This window comes from Oncorhynchus gorbuscha, linkage group LG11 (assembly GCF_021184085.1).
Source record: "Oncorhynchus gorbuscha isolate QuinsamMale2020 ecotype Even-year linkage group LG11, OgorEven_v1.0, whole genome shotgun sequence".
Taxonomy (NCBI): Eukaryota; Metazoa; Chordata; class Actinopteri; order Salmoniformes; family Salmonidae; genus Oncorhynchus; species Oncorhynchus gorbuscha.
Genome location: NC_060183.1, coordinates 28339984 through 28356663, shown reverse-complemented (window position 1 = coordinate 28356663; position 16680 = coordinate 28339984). Strand labels below are relative to the sequence as shown.

At 43.2% G+C, this 16680-nt stretch overlaps 2 protein-coding genes across 24 annotated transcripts in view; one reads left to right on the top strand and one right to left on the bottom strand.

Moving 5' to 3' along the window:
- The window catches only part of kansl1a (KAT8 regulatory NSL complex subunit 1a), a 61338-nt gene extending 52150 nt beyond the window's left edge, over positions 1-9188 (top strand). For 5 of the 6 annotated variants that reach the window (XM_046369263.1, XM_046369264.1, XM_046369265.1 and 2 more), the window contains 8 exons: positions 2782-2953; positions 3933-4088; positions 4447-4668; positions 4946-5103; positions 5405-5584; positions 6042-6154; positions 6952-7195; positions 7506-9188. In XM_046369263.1, coding sequence (XP_046225219.1) covers positions 2782-2953; positions 3933-4088; positions 4447-4668; positions 4946-5103; positions 5405-5584; positions 6042-6154; positions 6952-7195; positions 7506-7703 — 1443 coding nt within the window. In that variant the 3' untranslated portion in view covers positions 7704-9188. The remainder of the gene's footprint in view (positions 1-2781; positions 2954-3932; positions 4089-4446; positions 4669-4945; positions 5104-5404; positions 5585-6041; positions 6155-6951; positions 7196-7505) is intronic. The other variant, XM_046369267.1, reaches the window with a different exon arrangement.
- A 3463-nt stretch (positions 9189-12651) lies between these two features.
- mapta (microtubule-associated protein tau a) overlaps positions 12652-16680 on the bottom strand; it is a 46438-nt gene continuing 42409 nt past the window's right edge. For 17 of the 18 annotated variants that reach the window (XM_046369242.1, XM_046369246.1, XM_046369248.1 and 14 more), the window contains one exon: positions 12652-16073. In XM_046369242.1, the coding sequence (XP_046225198.1) occupies positions 15870-16073 (204 nt within the window). In that variant the 3' untranslated portion in view covers positions 12652-15869. The remainder of the gene's footprint in view (positions 16074-16680) is intronic. The other variant, XM_046369245.1, reaches the window with a different exon arrangement.

Sequence of the window (16680 nt, the reverse complement as noted above, 5' to 3'; positions counted from 1 at the left end):
TACCTATGTGAGAATGCTGTTCATCGACTACAGCTCGGCATTCAACATCATAGTACCCTCCAAGCTCGTCATCAAGCTCGAGACCCTGGGCCTCGACCCCGCCCTGTGCAACTGGGTACTGGACTTCCTGACGGGCCGCCCCCAGGTGGTGAGGGTAGGCAACATCTCCTCCCCGCTGATCCTCAACACGGGGGGCCCCACAAGGGTGCGTTCTGAGCCCTCTCCTGTACTCCCTGTTCACCCACAACTGCGTGGCCACGCACACCTCCAACTCAATCATCAAGTTTGCGGACGACACAACAGTGGTAGGCTTGATTACCAACAACGACGAGACGGCCTACAGGGAGGAGGTGAGGGCCCTCGGAGTGTGGTGTCAGGAAAATAACCTCACACTCAACGTCAACAAAACTAAGGAGATGATTGTGGACTTCAGGAAACAGCAGAGGGAACTCCCCCCTATCCACATCGATGGAACAGTAGTGGAGAGGGTAGCTAGTTTTAAGTTCCTTGGCATACACATCACAGACAAACTGAATTGGTCCACTCACACTGACAGCGTCGTGAAGAAGGCGCAGCAGCGCCTCTTCAACCTCAGGAGGCTGAAGAAATTCGGCTTGTCACCAAAAGCACTCACAAACTTCTACAGATGCACAATCGAGAGCATCCTGGCGGGCTGTATCACCGCCTGGTACGGCAACTGCTCCGCCCTCAACCGTAAGGCTCTCCAGAGGGTAGTGAGGACTGCACAACGCATCACCGGGGGCAAACTACCTGCCCTCCAGGACACCTACACCACCTGTTGTTACAGGAAGGCCATAAAGATCATCAAGGACATCAACCACCCGAACCACTGCCTGTTCACCCGCTATCATCCAGAAGGCGAGGTCGGTACAGGTGCATCAAAGCTGGGACCGAGAGACTGAAAAACAGCTTCTATCTCAAGGCCATCAGACTGTTAAACAGCCACCACTAACATTGAGTGGCTGCTGCCAACACACTGTCATTGACACTGACCCAACTCCAGCAATTTTAATGATGTAAATATATCACTAGCCACTTTAAACAATGCTACCTTATATAATGTTACTTACCCTACATTATTCATCTCATATGCATATGTATATACTGTACTCTACATCATCGACTGCATCCTTATGTAATACATGTATCACTAGCCACTTTAACTATGCCACTTTGTTTACTTTGTCTACACACTCATCTCATATGTATATACTGTACTCGATACCATCTACTGTATGCTGCTCTGTACCATCACTCATTCATATATCCTTATGTACATATTCCTTATCCCCTTACACTGTGTATAAGACAGTAGTTTTGGAATTGTTGGTTAGATTACTTGTTGGTTATCACTGCATTGTTGGAACTAGAAGCACAAGCATTTCGCTACACTCGCATTAACATCTGCTAACCATGTGTATGTGACAAATAAAAATTTGATTTGATTTGAATGTCATGGAGTAATGCTATAGTCTGACAGCTCTTTTCCCATTCCTCCTCAAATTAATTTGTTTTCATTATTAACACAACTTTCTTCAAAAAGACCCACATAAACGTTAGCATAGCTCGGTGTGAATGTGGAGACCATCGATGTTCCATTAGTTTGGAGGTAGTATTCATCATCAACCTGAAGTAGTTACATGTCAAAACATATTCAGCCAGCTCTAGTATAAAGTTTGTTGGTAGGTATTCGTTAGTATCTCTGTCTCTCAAATAGTGAGCTAGGGCTGCCAGCCCCCACCTCCCCCCCATATAAGGAATGCTGCTATATACAGTGGGGCAAAAACGTATTGCCAGCCACCAATTGTGCAAGTTCTCCCACTTAAAAAGATGAGGCCTGTAATTTTCATCATATGTACACTTCAACTATGACAGACAAAATGAAGAAAAAAATAGCAGAAAATCACATTGTAGGATTTTTTATGAATTTATTTGCAAATTATGGTGGAAAATAAACCTTTGTTATTGACCAAATACTTATCTCAATACTTTATATACCCTTTGTTGGCAATGACAGAGGTCAAACATTTTCTGTAAGTCCTCACAAGATTTTCACACACTGTTGCTGGTATTTTGGCCCATTCCTCCATGCAGATCTCCTCTAGAGCACATAAGACAAGCACATCAAGCTGGCAATGTTATACATCAAGTGGGATCAACCATCCCCCAGAAGAGCCAATGGGTGTGCAGGCTTTTATTCTAGTCCCCCTCTAACAAACAAAATGTTTTAAATTAGCTGCTCAACCGGAACTTGATGAACTGGCTGAATCAAAAGCCTGCACACCCAGTAGATCTCCAGACCTAGGGTTGACCATGTGTTTTATACAGTTGCTTAACAGGTATTTTACTTTGTGCAGGGAGTGTGTTAGATCCTTGCACAATGACAGGAGATGGTGCATGAGATTAGAGAGCAGCCTCCCAGTGTCTATCACATATCGCTTACTTTTTAAATATACATTGGTCATGGAAATTTGGTGAAAGGTCATGGAATTCCATCTGTCAAAATGTGCATAAATCCTTAAGTCACCTCAACTGTATTTTCCCGCTAGTCACAGTCAAGCCCTCAATGAGTTGAATCTGGTGAGTTTGTCTGGGGCAACAACAAATTGTGCTGTAGGCAGTACTCGGGGGCTGGAGTTGAAAAACACTGCTCTAAATGATACTAGGCATCATAATATGACACATTCGTTTTAAGTACAACTATTGTGACCCATGGGATTAAATTAATAAACAAGTGACTTTTGGTTTGTCCCTTCCCAGGTCCCGAGAACCAGCGCTATCCTGTGTAGCTGCAGGGTCAACCCCTCCTCCTGTGTGACATGCGGGGGTCGCCCCAGCGCACCCAGAGAAGACCCCCAGTACGAGCTTCCCTCCCTGGAGCGCTTGTCCCACCTGGACCCGGGCGTCCACCCAATCCTCTCTCTCCCTGACGGTAAGGAGCAAGGAGGATAGAACCAGAATCTGTTTTTATTATTTTTCTATGAGCCAGGAGCCAACCCAGTACTGACTCATACCATACACTCCATATATCTCTGTGCCCCTGCTTTGCCTGTTACGAAACAGTGGTGTGGGCCTATACTGGTCAAAAGACTAATTATATAATAAACGTGAGTCATTTTTTGTCTGCTGCTTTGTCACTATTTCTGATATTTTTGTTGTTAGCTAGCCTCGATTTGTTATCAGCAAAGCAAGCTAGCTACCTGCTGCTAACTATATCAGTCAATACGACTTACTAGATTTCATCTTGACATCCAGCTTTTTTCTACAAACCACAGGATTTGAAAATAAAATGGAATGGCGAAATAGTTGTTGTGTAGAGGATATGCTTTGACTTGCTTTCTTGTTGGCTAACGAAGTTAGCTGTGATAGCTAGCATGCCAACTCTTATAAGCTACATTTGAAATAATGACGGGTTATTTCAACTCGTGACTTTTTAACATAACATTTAGGCTCATTTGCTTCAATCCTGACAATGTGCTTCTGAGCTAGTCTAGTTTACCCGCCACCCACAGAAAAAGGAGAAAAGGTGAGGGAGCTTCAGCTAAAAACTGTAAATAAATGTGAATTTCTGTGGGGCTAAGCAATTAACTTACTTATTTGTTAACTACTGTAACTTTCTCTCAAAAATGCTCTCGTAATGTTGCTTAATGCCTCCTAACAAGGGGACCCCAGTAATGTAAACAAATTGCCGTTTGTGACGTAATCACCTCTAAACTAGTAGTTTAGACTAGTTGACTGCCGTTCCAGAAGCACCTTTTCACTTCCCTACTGTACACTTTATCACCATGGAGAGGGTTTTTATTTAAACCCCTCTTCCCCCCATTCCCCCACCTAACTTGTTCCCTTTCCTTCTTATCTGTACCAACCATATCTTCTTGTGGATAACACGTAGTGCGTGTTTCTCTCCTTAGATGTGTGTATGAGCCTGCGGCTGCAGCAGGTGATGAAGAGCCACTGGCAGGGCAAGGCCCCCGAGAGGACCAAGCCCCTCAAGAAGCTCTCGCTCAAACACAAGCTCTCCTCCAAAGAAAAGCACATCAAGCTGGCCAACTCGCTCATGGCACACAGTGAGTATATGTGGGCAGGACCACACACACACATATGAAGCAATCCAATACACACCTAGTGTAGTCATACACACCTACTTATATACACAACCTTTGGAAAGCAGGGTGTTTTCCACAGTCAGGGAGTACACATGACCCCTTGTGGACACAAAGATACACACCAACTCGCACCCAAAGGAGATAAACACAGCCTTTGGAAATGAACTTGTCAGCCAATGGCGAGTGTAGCACGTTGTCAGATTTATTTTTTCTTATTTTTATTTTTTTTACCAGGAAGTCACTTGACACACACACATACCATCCTAGCTGTGTAGAATGAAAAATCCCCTGACCAGTGTCTCTCCCCTTTCCCCCACAGGACTGTCTCACTATAAGAGCCGGTCTGATAAGCTGCAGCGGCGACAACACCACCACTTGGATGGCAACGGTGGGGTGCTGAGCGCCGCCAGGCTGGAGGGCCAGGCCCTCTGTAAGGCCGAGCGGCTTCTGCATGGCCTCCCCTCACCCTCCACAGGGCCCTATGACCGGAGCTACAGTCGCAAGAGGCCCCGTGAGCACTTGCTGGACAGGACCCACGGCTGTGAGTTAACCGCACCACTCAAATGAACCAGGCATGGGTCAAATACTTACCAATAGTTGAGCTGTGTTTGATCAACCTACCAGGTGCAATGGAATCAATTGACTAATCCCAAAAGTGCAAATCCCAAGCTAAATTGAGCTCCTCATTGTACGTCATTTGACATAGGTTATGTATTTGATCCACGTCTGCTCGGAACACACAATCTGCTATCCATTTATAATGCAAAAGATGTGTGTCATGACTGGTTGTTTATCTCTATTTCCCCTTTCTCTTCCAGCCACCCCAAAGCTCTTCCTGGACTCGGGCAGCCCCTGCTCGTCCTTGGCCAGCCTGCACTCGTCTCTCCACAGCCCCTCGCTGACCCGCCAGCTGTCCACCTCCTCGGAGAGCTCCACCCCCATTGGCCCCAACAGTCTCAGCTTCTCCAACACTCCCGTAAGCTCATCACAGCTTTTATTGACTGTGTGTGTGGTCTAGGTGAATCATGAATGTGACAGCACGGGTTCTGTTCAGAATGGTGCAATGTTAAAAAACGTTCAGATAAAATATGCATTTTGTATAATGTGATTTTTGGTCATGTATAATTGGGCTTCATATCAGCTCTGTTCCATTTCTATCTGCGCTGTTCTGAACGTTTCCCCTCATTAAATACGCCCCATACCTGTTCATAATTAACTGCATAAATAGCTGTATGAATAAAGGTTTTATTTTATTTTAAAACTCTGCACCCCCTCAGCAGCCCATCCGGAGGAGGCGAGGAGAGAGCTCCTTTGACATCAACAACATTGTGATCCCCATGTCGGTGGCGGCCACCACGCGTGTAGAGAAACTACAATACAAAGAGATTGTCACCCCCAACTGGCGGGAAGTTGACATTTTCTCCCAGCCCATGGCAGAAGAGGAGAACGACACAGAGGTAAGATTCCGAAGCCCTGCTTTGGGAACTGCCATGTATTTTGAATGACCAAGGTTTGACCATGCTCCGTTTTTTTAACTCTGTAGAGATACTTTGAATAGGTGCTGACCTCTTGCACCCTTGACAACCTCTGTGATTATTATTATTTGACCCTGCTGGTCATCTATGAACATCTTGGCCATGTTCTGTTATAATCTCCACCCGGCACAACCAGCAGAAGACTGGCCACCACTCATAGCCTGGTTCCTCTCTAGTTTTCTTCCTAAGCTCTGGCCTTTCTAGGGAGTTTTTCCTAGCCACCGTGCTTCTACACCTGCATTGCTTGCTTTTTGGGGTTTAAGGCTGGGTTTCTGTACAGCACTTTGTGACATCAGCTGATGTCAGAAGGGCTTTATAAATACATTTGATTATATGGATCAAGGAGTCCTATCTTAATAACACATTTCTGTGTGTGTAGATGGAGGACCTCTCCGACGCGGCCTTCTCCCAGCTCCACCAGCCATGCCAGGATCAGGAGCGTTCCCGCTGGACCTGGATGGCCCTGGCCCCCGCCAAGAGGAGGGGCAGCAGGTCAGTAGGGGTCGCCTATAGTACACCCAACACACACTCATACACCGCATAGTACCTCATCACTGCCATATGTCTCAGTTTAGATAAATGTGCTCTACTTACTACATCTGTGACCTATTTGATTAATGTCAACACATAATTTGGTAGGAAATATTTTAGTGGGGTCTTTGCACATTGTCAATATGCCCTGAGTGTACAAACATTAGGAACACCTGCTCTTTCAGGTAAGTCCAGGTGAAAGCTATGATCCCTTGTTGACGTCGCCTGTTAAATCCACTTCTGTCAGTGTAGGTTGAAGGGGCGGGGACAGGATAAAGGATTTTAAAGCCTTGATACAATTGCGACCCGGTTTGAGTGTGTAGAAATGCAACGCTGCTGGGTTTTTCAACAGTTTCCCGTGTGTATCAAGAATGGTCCACCACCCAAAGGACATCCAGCCAACTTGACACAACTGCGGGAAGCATTGGAGTCAACATGGGCCAGCATCCCTGTGGAATTATTTTCACACCTTGTATTGTCCATGCCCCGACAAATTGCGGCTGTTCCCCAAAATGGGGTGCAACTCAATATTAGGAAAGTGTTCCTAATGTTTTGTACACATCCATATACTTATACATCCAAAGGCTTAAACAATGTCCTTACAAGGTTGTTTTCCACTAAAAGTTATGATCTCTTGATAAGTGATAAGGACAGGGCACTCTAAAGAAGTGGTAGGTAGTAACAGGGTTTGGTTTGGTCTCCATTTGTGGCACATTTCATGTGTTCTACGGTCCACTCACACCACAACCGTCCCTCAGGTCGTACAAGTCCATGGATGGCAGGACCACACCGCTGCTGTGCAGCACCAACCCGCCCACTCCCCAGCCGGCGTCCCCTGACCCTGGACACTGCCCCCTGCTGCACGACTACAGCCACGTGGCGTCGCCCATAAGTCCGGACGCCACCTCCAACCCCCACACGCCGTGCTCACGCGACTCCCACCGCCTGCTGTCCAGTGAGGACACGCGCTGCTCCACACCCGACTTCACCTTCGAGGAGAGGGTGAGGATGAATGTAACAGACACATGAAGAATAACAGCGACTGGTCTTCGAGTCGCTGTGCCCAGTAGTTTGTGATGATTACATATTCGGACATGGGAAAGCAGTCACAAGTTATAGCGGTTATATTGTCCCTAGAAGAATAGGACGTTTCTGTACATTCTGAGCTCTCATTTGGTAAATGTTGGAACATGAAGAATGAGAAGTAACCATTTCTTTGTCAATTTGCATCATTAGTTTAACTTGATTAACAAATTGTTGATTTGATGGTATTCAGTTGTACTTAAATTAACCCAATGATTTCCCCGAACAGACGGTGGCCCCGTGGGAGCATCGAAACTTCCCCTTGCCGGAGGACCCCGCTCCGGAGCCCGAGGTAGAGGGGGAAGATGAGATGAGGCGGTCGCGAATGCGCAGCGTCTCGTGTTGCCCGTCGACAGGCTATGACACAGACAGCCCCTTGCCTTGTGATGACGACGCCCCCAAACAGAAGGGCCATGCCCACCAATGAATGACTGACAGGCCGAGGTCTTCCTCAACCCCTACCCCTCTCTGGCATTAACAAGCAGAACCTCAAACTGAGAAAAAAGGCTATTTAAAAGGGTTCCTGTTTGATATTCAAACACCAGTCTAATACTATTTCACAGTTTTTAGTGAATATTATACGGAAGATGGAAGCCTTTCCCTACACTCTTGATGTTACAAAAATTATTTCTGTTGTAGGCTAAAACGATGTACATGGGGCTTAGTGGTGTTCCATATGTGGCGTGTACACTTGTAGCGCACTATGTAGCTGACTCCTCAAAGTATGGCCAAAGGGTGTTTTTCTATTGACTAGTTTGCTTGTATTTCCCATGTACATTTTCTAGTGGTGTGACAAATAACAAAACAAGAAAAAAAATCCTCATACTCCCAAATTAACAGGTACATTTGGGATGTTTTTTTGTCCTTTTTTTTCCTCTAGGGGTGGGGGGGGTATTAGAAATTGTGGAGCACATCTTCTTTCATTGCCAAGTAGTTTTGTTGGGTTGCATGTCTTTTTTTGTTTGTCATTCCTTTCCTGACACTTTTTTTGTATCGTCTGTTCAATTAAGTCTCTTTCTTTTTGTGTTTTGGACAGTAATCATTCCTTTAGAAAATCTCTTTGCAGAGCACCCCGGCGCCTCTGATCCCACTGAGCTCTCGCTGTCTTGTTTGCGGGAGTGACTGCGGTAGAGAGGAACCTGGGTATCCTAAGCACTTGTCCAACCTACAGGGAGCACTACTGCATGCTAAACCATGCTAATGCTAATCAAATCACCAGAGCACATAATTGAACAGGAACTTGCCACCCAGGGAAAGGAAGTGGATGATGATCAGGGATGACCCTAATATTGATTTAGTTTACTTTCCCCTTTTCTCAAATTATCATTGGTGTAGTATTATGTCAACATAGTCAAATGTATTTCAAATGGTAAAATCACACAGCTAATAGCTTTTTCATTTTGTTTTCCGGACATTGGTATTAGACTACATGCTGGTGAATTATTGGACAATGTTTGTTAATGTTGATAATTAAGTTGTTTCTGGTTCAACTTGACAATAAAAAGTGTGTTCTCTAGTTTCATATGTAGCAGCTCTTTGCTAGAAGCAACCCAGACCTCAGGTTTTACAGTTAAGGGAATATTTCTAATGCTGAGAAAATATTTGTGTCCCCCTTCCCCCCTAAGATCGATCCGATCTAAAGAGACTACTCTGTTGCAGAATGCTTTTTTTGTGTTGCCACCCCACAATGTCATAACCACACCACCATTTCCCCTCGTAACTAATTGCTATGCAAAATCTATGGTTGTATAATTTTACACCTGTTTTTACGCCACAGTCCTTCAATCCCTGTACTTTGTTTTGTAGTTTAAGCAAGATGTAAATGTACTGGTCCAATTGTTGCAGCAGTTAACCTAATCAAAAGCAGAATTGTTTTTGTAAATAGTACCATTAAAACATTTGTTTAACTTGGGATAATTGTCAAGTGTTCTTTCACTTTCTCACACATAGGAAAACATTGCACGGGTTTACTACAACTGTGTAATGCTTGACGTCAACTCTGATCAAATGATGACGTACAGTTGAAGTCGGAAGTTTACACACACTTAGGAGAGTCATTAACTCGTTTTTCAACCACTCCACAAATTTCTTTTAAACTAATTTTGGCAAGTCGGTTAGGACATTACTTTGTGCATGACACAAGTAATTTTCCAACAATTGTTTACAGACAGATTATTTCACTTATAATTCACTGTATCACAATTCCAGTGGGTCAGAAGTTTATATACACTAAGTTGACTGCCTCTAAACAGCTTGGAAAATTCCAGAAAAATTGTCATGGTTTTAGAAGCTTCTAATAGGCTAATTGACATCATTTGAGTCCATTGGAGGTGTATTTGTGGATGTATTTCAAAGCCTACCTTGAAACTCAGTGCCTCTTTGCTTGGCATGGCTAATTTCTTTAGATTTTCCCAAGACATCAGAAAGAATATTGTATGCTAGTATCAACACCATGGGACTATGCATCTGTCATACCGCTCAGGAGACGTTCTGTCTCCTAGAGATGAACATGCTGTGGTGCGAAAAGTGTATTTCTATCCCAGAACAGCAGCAAAGGACCTTGTGAAGATGCTGGAGGAAAAAGGCACAAAATGATCTATATCCACAGTAAAAACGAATCCTACATCGACATAACCTCAAAAGCCGCTCAGTAAAGAAGAAGCATTGCTCCAAAACCACCATTTTAAAAATCTAGACTACGGTTTGCAACTGCACACGGGGACAAAGATTGTACTTTTTGGAGAAATGTCCTCTGGTCTGATGAAACAAAAATAGAATTGTTTGGCCACAATGACCATCGTTATGTTTGGAGGGATAATGGGGAGGCTTGCAAACCGAAGAACACCATCCCAACTGTGAAGCACGGGGGTGGCAGCATCATCTTGTGGGGGTGCTTTGCTGCAAGAAGGACGAGTGCATTTCACAAAATAGATGGCGTCATGAGGCAGGAAAATTATGTGGATATGTTGAAGCAACATCTCAAGACATCAGGAAGTTAAAGCTTGGTCAAAAATGGATCTTCCAAATGGACAATGACCCTAAGCATACTTTCAAAATGTGGAAAAATGGCTTAAGGACAACAAAGTCAAGATATTGGAGTGGCCATCACAAAGCCCTGACCTCCATCCTATGGAAAATTTGTGTGCAGAACTGAAAAAGCTTGTGCGAACAAGGAGGCCTACAAACCTGACTCAGTTACACCAGCTCTGTCAGGAGGAATGGGCCAAAATTCACCCCAATGATTTTGGGAAGCTTGTGGAAGGCTATACAAAACGGTTGACCGTATGTAAACTTCTGACCCGCTGTGAAAATGTGATGAAATAAATAAAAGCTGAAATATATAATTCTCTACAATTATTCTGACATTTCACATTCTTAAAATAAAGTGGTGATCTTAACTGACCTAGACAGGGAATTTTTACTAGGATTAAATGTCAGGAATTGAGAAAAACTGAGTTTACATGTATTTGGCTATGGTGTATGTAAACTTCTGACTTCAACTGTACATCCCTGATCGAGACGCTGCAAGGGATTTGCCTCTAAAGTACCATAGCCATTAGGCTCATGAATGCACGTTGACCTTAAATGAGAAATGCTTTTCTTTGGAAGGTGAAAAAAAAAAAGGTTTTCTGAGCAGATATAATAAAGCAATTTCTGCTGTGCTTCAAACTCCGCTGTTCAGTATTGTAGTCATTAAGATTTTCTGAACATGATTTGTGGCAATAAAGGAGGCAGATGTGTCTTTGTAAAACTCAATTGGACTTTCTTTGTACACCATGTACCTGGGAAGAAGACTGATGCAGAATTTGTCTTAGCTTAGTGAATGTGCCACGTCCACAAACCATCTGCCAATGATGTCATGCCTACCACCGCCACCTTCATTAAGGGTGATAAAAGGGTAGGACCTACTACCTGCCTCCCAGCTCTTCTCACAGACCCAGAGCTGCAGTGCAGACCCTAAGACCATACTTCCTCTTACCAACCTTGTGACAGAGAGAAACATCATGTCAATGCTTATTCATTTAGTCTGTACCCTTAGCCTGACTAGATGCCAGGAAGGGAAATCCCTTACCTGACCAGGATGCATATTAACCCCAGAACCCCTGCCAAAGTGATTGGGAATTATTCAACAGCCGCTACTTTAAGCCCTTCTCCACACAATTGACCTGGGCAGACGCAGAGTTGCAATACCTGAAAAAACTGAATGAACCTGGCCTCAGTGCACAGTTCCGAAGAGTAGGAGTTCATCAGCAACTCTGCAAAGAGGACCGACTGAAATGGGCTGAGCGGCCTCCACAAGGAAGGTACATGGATTTGATCGGACAGGTCCAAGGTGGACTTGGTCAACTCTAATCCGAAAAAAGCCTAATAATGAGAGAGGAATGGAACACTTGTCACAAACTGGGGGTGGAGGTGCCGGTACCAAAGCGGGTAGGTGGATCAATCTCCCATGCAAGAACAGTTTTCCCTTTGCCTGCGCCAAACGTTTCCTCTAGTCTGCCTTCCACTTGGAGGGATTCCACCATATCTGAACCTGACTGTCCTGAGACTTTGATAGTGGACAAAATGCCATCATTTTCCATAATAAAACACCTTCCATCTCACAGGAAAAAATGTAAGAATTCTTATTCCTATAAGATTTCTTACATTTTAATGACACATCTGTCCATGCACGATATCTGAGTTTACTGAAGCATGTCCCCATGCAGCACCCAGACTGCAATGCCTAATTTAGGACTCAGTACACATGCAATGTTTCCACAACATACCTATTTTAGAACACTTCCTCGTATACACCAATCAATAGTAAACCCTTCAAGTGTGTCCTACACAACGCGTTGCCTGGCAGTCGTGTCAGTTTGACTGACGTTTCAGTATTGGAGAACGTATTGAGACTTAACCTAGAGTTGATTTCCACAGCCCTGCGGAAATCTAATTAGCGTTTTTTAAAATCCTGATCAAAAATCAGTCAATTTAAGCTAGAGGTATGTATCTTTGCATTGGATGTGTCTCAATCCACCGCATCCGCCGATGTCTTACTTCTGCATCTGTGGTGAAAGGTTGCAGAGCTAGAGAAGTGCTTGTCAGACCATGAGCCTAAATTGGCTGTAACGTCCGAACAGTTTGGTACTTCATTCAAAATCAAACAGCTCAAATATCCTTGGTATTACCTTCATAAAACAATTCCATAGGTTAGCTTAGACAGGGTTTAGACTGCAGAGGGTTTAGGGCTACTTAACCACAAAATGGAAGTTTGACTGATGCCTCAGTATTGGAAGCAACCGTGCGAATTTAAAGGGATAGTTGACCACAAACGTGTGTCATGTTTTTGCTGTCAATAATGTGAACCGGAGATTTCAGAGCGAAGGACAAAACATGGTTTAACAGTTTATTTTTAAATTCACAGCGACAAGAATCATCATACACCAGTTATTGATAAAATGCACAATAACAATATCAACAATCACATTTTCCACACAACTGTACAGCGGCAAAAATAACAAAAGGATGACGATGAAATGTGTTACTGCAAACTCTTTCCATTGACCTCAGAACAGAGGCCAGCGGAGAGGACCACCAAAAAAATAAAGAAAAAAAACCTTTCCCCAACTTTTCCCCTTGAGTACTGATAATGTTAGTACTGGAATTTATCAGCACCTGCCCTCCAACATACTAGTCTCAGTAATCCACACAGAACACAGTGCACATACCCATTTAACACATTCAAACAAATGTTGTCCATTATGATGAAAAGTAACCAACAGTTTAGCATGCAGATTGTAGTGTTGCAAGCACACCTTTTCTCAAATGCCCTGGCCAGTTCCCGAGTCCTCAATGAAATATATATTGGCAATACAAGTCAAACACACACACTGGGAAGTCGTATAATGTTATCAATGCGCCTTAATCTCCACATAAAGGAAAGGGTTGCCTTTTGGGTTCTATTCCCTCGCACTAATACCTACATGTATCCTTATATAGACAAAGCAGATATACCAGGATGTACAATGAAAGCACAGTGTAAAAGGAGAGGCAGACCGCTTACTCTTACATGAAATGCATGCAAGGACTTTTAAGATGGTATGTTGGCTCGGAGTTATGAAGGCAATCAATGACGAGAATAATATAGTGGTGATTGGTGAACCACGGTGGGTTTACATGAGGACAAAACACTTATCCATTTGAGCATGTGAGAGAGTTTTGTAAATTTCCGTCGTATACGGTCCAGGGAAAGGACCATAGCTTTATAACCCGTGAGACAAGTTGAGAAAAGTGTGACGAGCATGCTCGTGCGCAGGCAATTAGTAGGCCTAAATCTAAATATATCCGAAAGGTACGTTTCTCCATGTGACAGATGGTTAAACATTTTAGGGTACTTTTTTTTTTTTTTACTTAAAAAGGTAGAGTGAGCAACATGGCATCATCACATACAGCGGGGCAACTTCCTGCTTACAAAAATCAATTAACATAATTCTAATCTGCCAAAACAGCAAATTGGCTCCTCCCAATGTGGACATATCACAAGGGAGGGTGCAAACCTGAAAGAACCAATAGGGGCAGTCTTGGCGACTGGAGTTGTTGCTTTTGGTGCGTTCCAGCCAACTCTGAACAAGGAAATATCCGACTTTAGTGCACTCAAGACAACTGAGAACTCTGGGGGGGAAAAACAGCTCTCACTGGGAAAAATTGCTTTGAACGGACGGTCATCCAACTCGGAATTACAATTCAGAATCTCGGGCATCATCCTAGAGCTCCGACTTGTCTGACCTGAAGATCACTGACGTCAAGATTCTTCCCAGTCTGTTCTTTTCGGATTTTCTTGAGCGCACTATATTGGTTGTGCTCGCCTGCTCAGGCGTTGGATTGCATCAACCAATGTTTGCGTGCCACATCATCAACTGTGCAGTCGGGCACCAGATTGCTAAATCATATGATGTGTTTAGCTGATAGTTAACACCAATCCAAGCATTGTGAGATTTGGCAGGCGTCTGCAATGTAGTCGGGCAGAATTGTGTGTAAGCAGGAAGTTGCCCCACTGTGAATGATGTCATATTGCTGAGTCTACCTTTAATATCTTGGGACAAGCTATGTTTTTCTGCTTGTTTTTATGTTAATTTGACTACATGTGTTGCAGAGTTTATTATGATAAATGTAACCGATTTCTTCATGTCACTTCAGCAATTTGTCTGTTTTGACTTTCCTTTGACTGCTTGTTTTTTCAGTATTTTGCATTGACTTTTGGTTCTAGTACTTAGCTGCTCAACTGATGAGGCAGTTATCTTATACAGGTAAATAAAGGTTAAAAAAAATACATTTTACAAAGCCATGTCCATGAAATTTAAAGTTCAGAAAGCGTCAGTCATAAAAATAAAATAAAAATGGGTGAGTTTACCAACTTCTGCATTACTGTGATCTGAAGCCAAATTAGTGAAAAGTTCAGTCCCTGACTGAAATTACGTGTCTTACATTAAACGACACAACCCATAATTGGTTAGACAATTTGCCTGGCATCGCTAAGCCTGTTAATTTACTAATTCAGTATTCCCCTCTAATTCATGTCATCTTTAAACATTAACAAATATTTTGTCACTAGTAGCCTACATATGTTAAATGTAAACTGCCACACCGCATAAGACAAAAGCTGAAGCGCATTTACAATAGAGCCATAACAGAATAGTATTGAAAATAAATTAACACTGACAGTAGCAGGCCCGATACAAATGTTTCCATATCAAATACATGTCATATCCACAGAATACAAATAGAAAAGTGTGTGTCCAACACAAACCAAGGTTTCTACGCTAAACATTCTGTATCCCTTTGTCCATGAAGGAAAATGTTTACCTCTGAACTATATATACTACCTTGGTATGCAGTGTATAGAGGCACCCAAAGCAGACAGCAAGTTGGGGAGGTTTAAAAGCATTTTACTTTCTGAATGAGAGCTTTTGCTACATGAGCCCACCTTTCCTCACTTCCTTGCCTCATACTACCCTGTAAATAGATGATGTGTTTTCTTATGTTCAATACATTGTAAAAGGGGGCCCACTTCTCTCAAACCTCTTGTTTTCCATGTATCAAAAAGCCATTCAGGAGACAGCCATCACAGATCATTTGCACATCAAAAATGGACATTTGTAAAATAAGGGCTTCGAATCGCAGTCATTGTGACAGTAAAATGATTTATCGAGTTAAAGTGAATTAAATATGGGTGAAAGCTCAAATAAAATGTCCAGAAACACTTGTAGGATTTTTGGGTTTGTTTGGATGTTTGTTCTCTTTAAACTCTTAAAAAGGGCCATTTATACAACCAGTACAAATAATGACAACAAAAATAGATCAAGATAGAAATTAAATCATCTAACTTGACCGACTTGAATCTCTTTTTTTTTAAGACCTCTTTACTAACAATAAATGCATCATGAAGAAGAACAGTCGGTGATGGAAGAGAAACAGTGATGGGTATAGCTAAAAAAGTCCCGTGAAAAGGAGGAGGAAGGCGACAGGCGTCATGACTCCTCTGACGTGGGCGGTCAAAGTAGTGTGGTCGGTCAGGAGACTTCCGGTCGGCCATCGTGTGCCACCAAGCCAATCACAAGCCTTGGCTGGCCAGAGAGGCAGATACCTGGTCGGCGAGTGTGGAGAGCTGCGGTGAGTCGGCCATGTTGATGGAGCCGGAGGAGGACAAGGTACTGAGCTGGTGGGACAGGGGGTCGTCTTCCAGGGAGATAATCTCGGCCCCGTGGTCAGTGCGTGCCTTGGCCGTCTCACGGAACGTCAGCTTGTGGCTCTCAATCTGCCGATCGAAGAGAGGGTACATCATAAGGTATCAGAATCACTTTTACAAGTACATTTTCACACACCCGGAATTTGACTTACTGAAGTGGTACTGCTAGTAATAGACAAAACAAGCAGAATATAGACAAAGGACTTTACACATAATCTTCATGTACTATATACAATATAAATACAATAAACAGAATGATAGGACAGTATTAGCAAATGTACAGTTGCTGTATTTTGTTGCAGATCACAAGTCAACAAACAGTAAACACGAGCAGCGACAAAAACAATGTGACTGCCTTACTGGACGCCAGCCGCAATCGACATAACTGAGGTATTGGTTGCACTTTATGGTAGATAAAATATTAGCTATGTATTCTAATAAATTATCAATTGCGTTAAAGTCTTTGAAGTAACAGAACTTACACATTGTTACGACAAAGTTTCCTATTAATACTAGGTAAATACCAGTGGAAACGCTATGCATTCTGGGTGGACATCCGGACTCCTTTATTTGATGATGCTGATCTCATCCACGTACTGTAACTTTCAAGGGCAGAAATCATGTATTTTCTGGCCAAATTGCCCTTTATTGCACTAAATATGCATGTAATAAATTT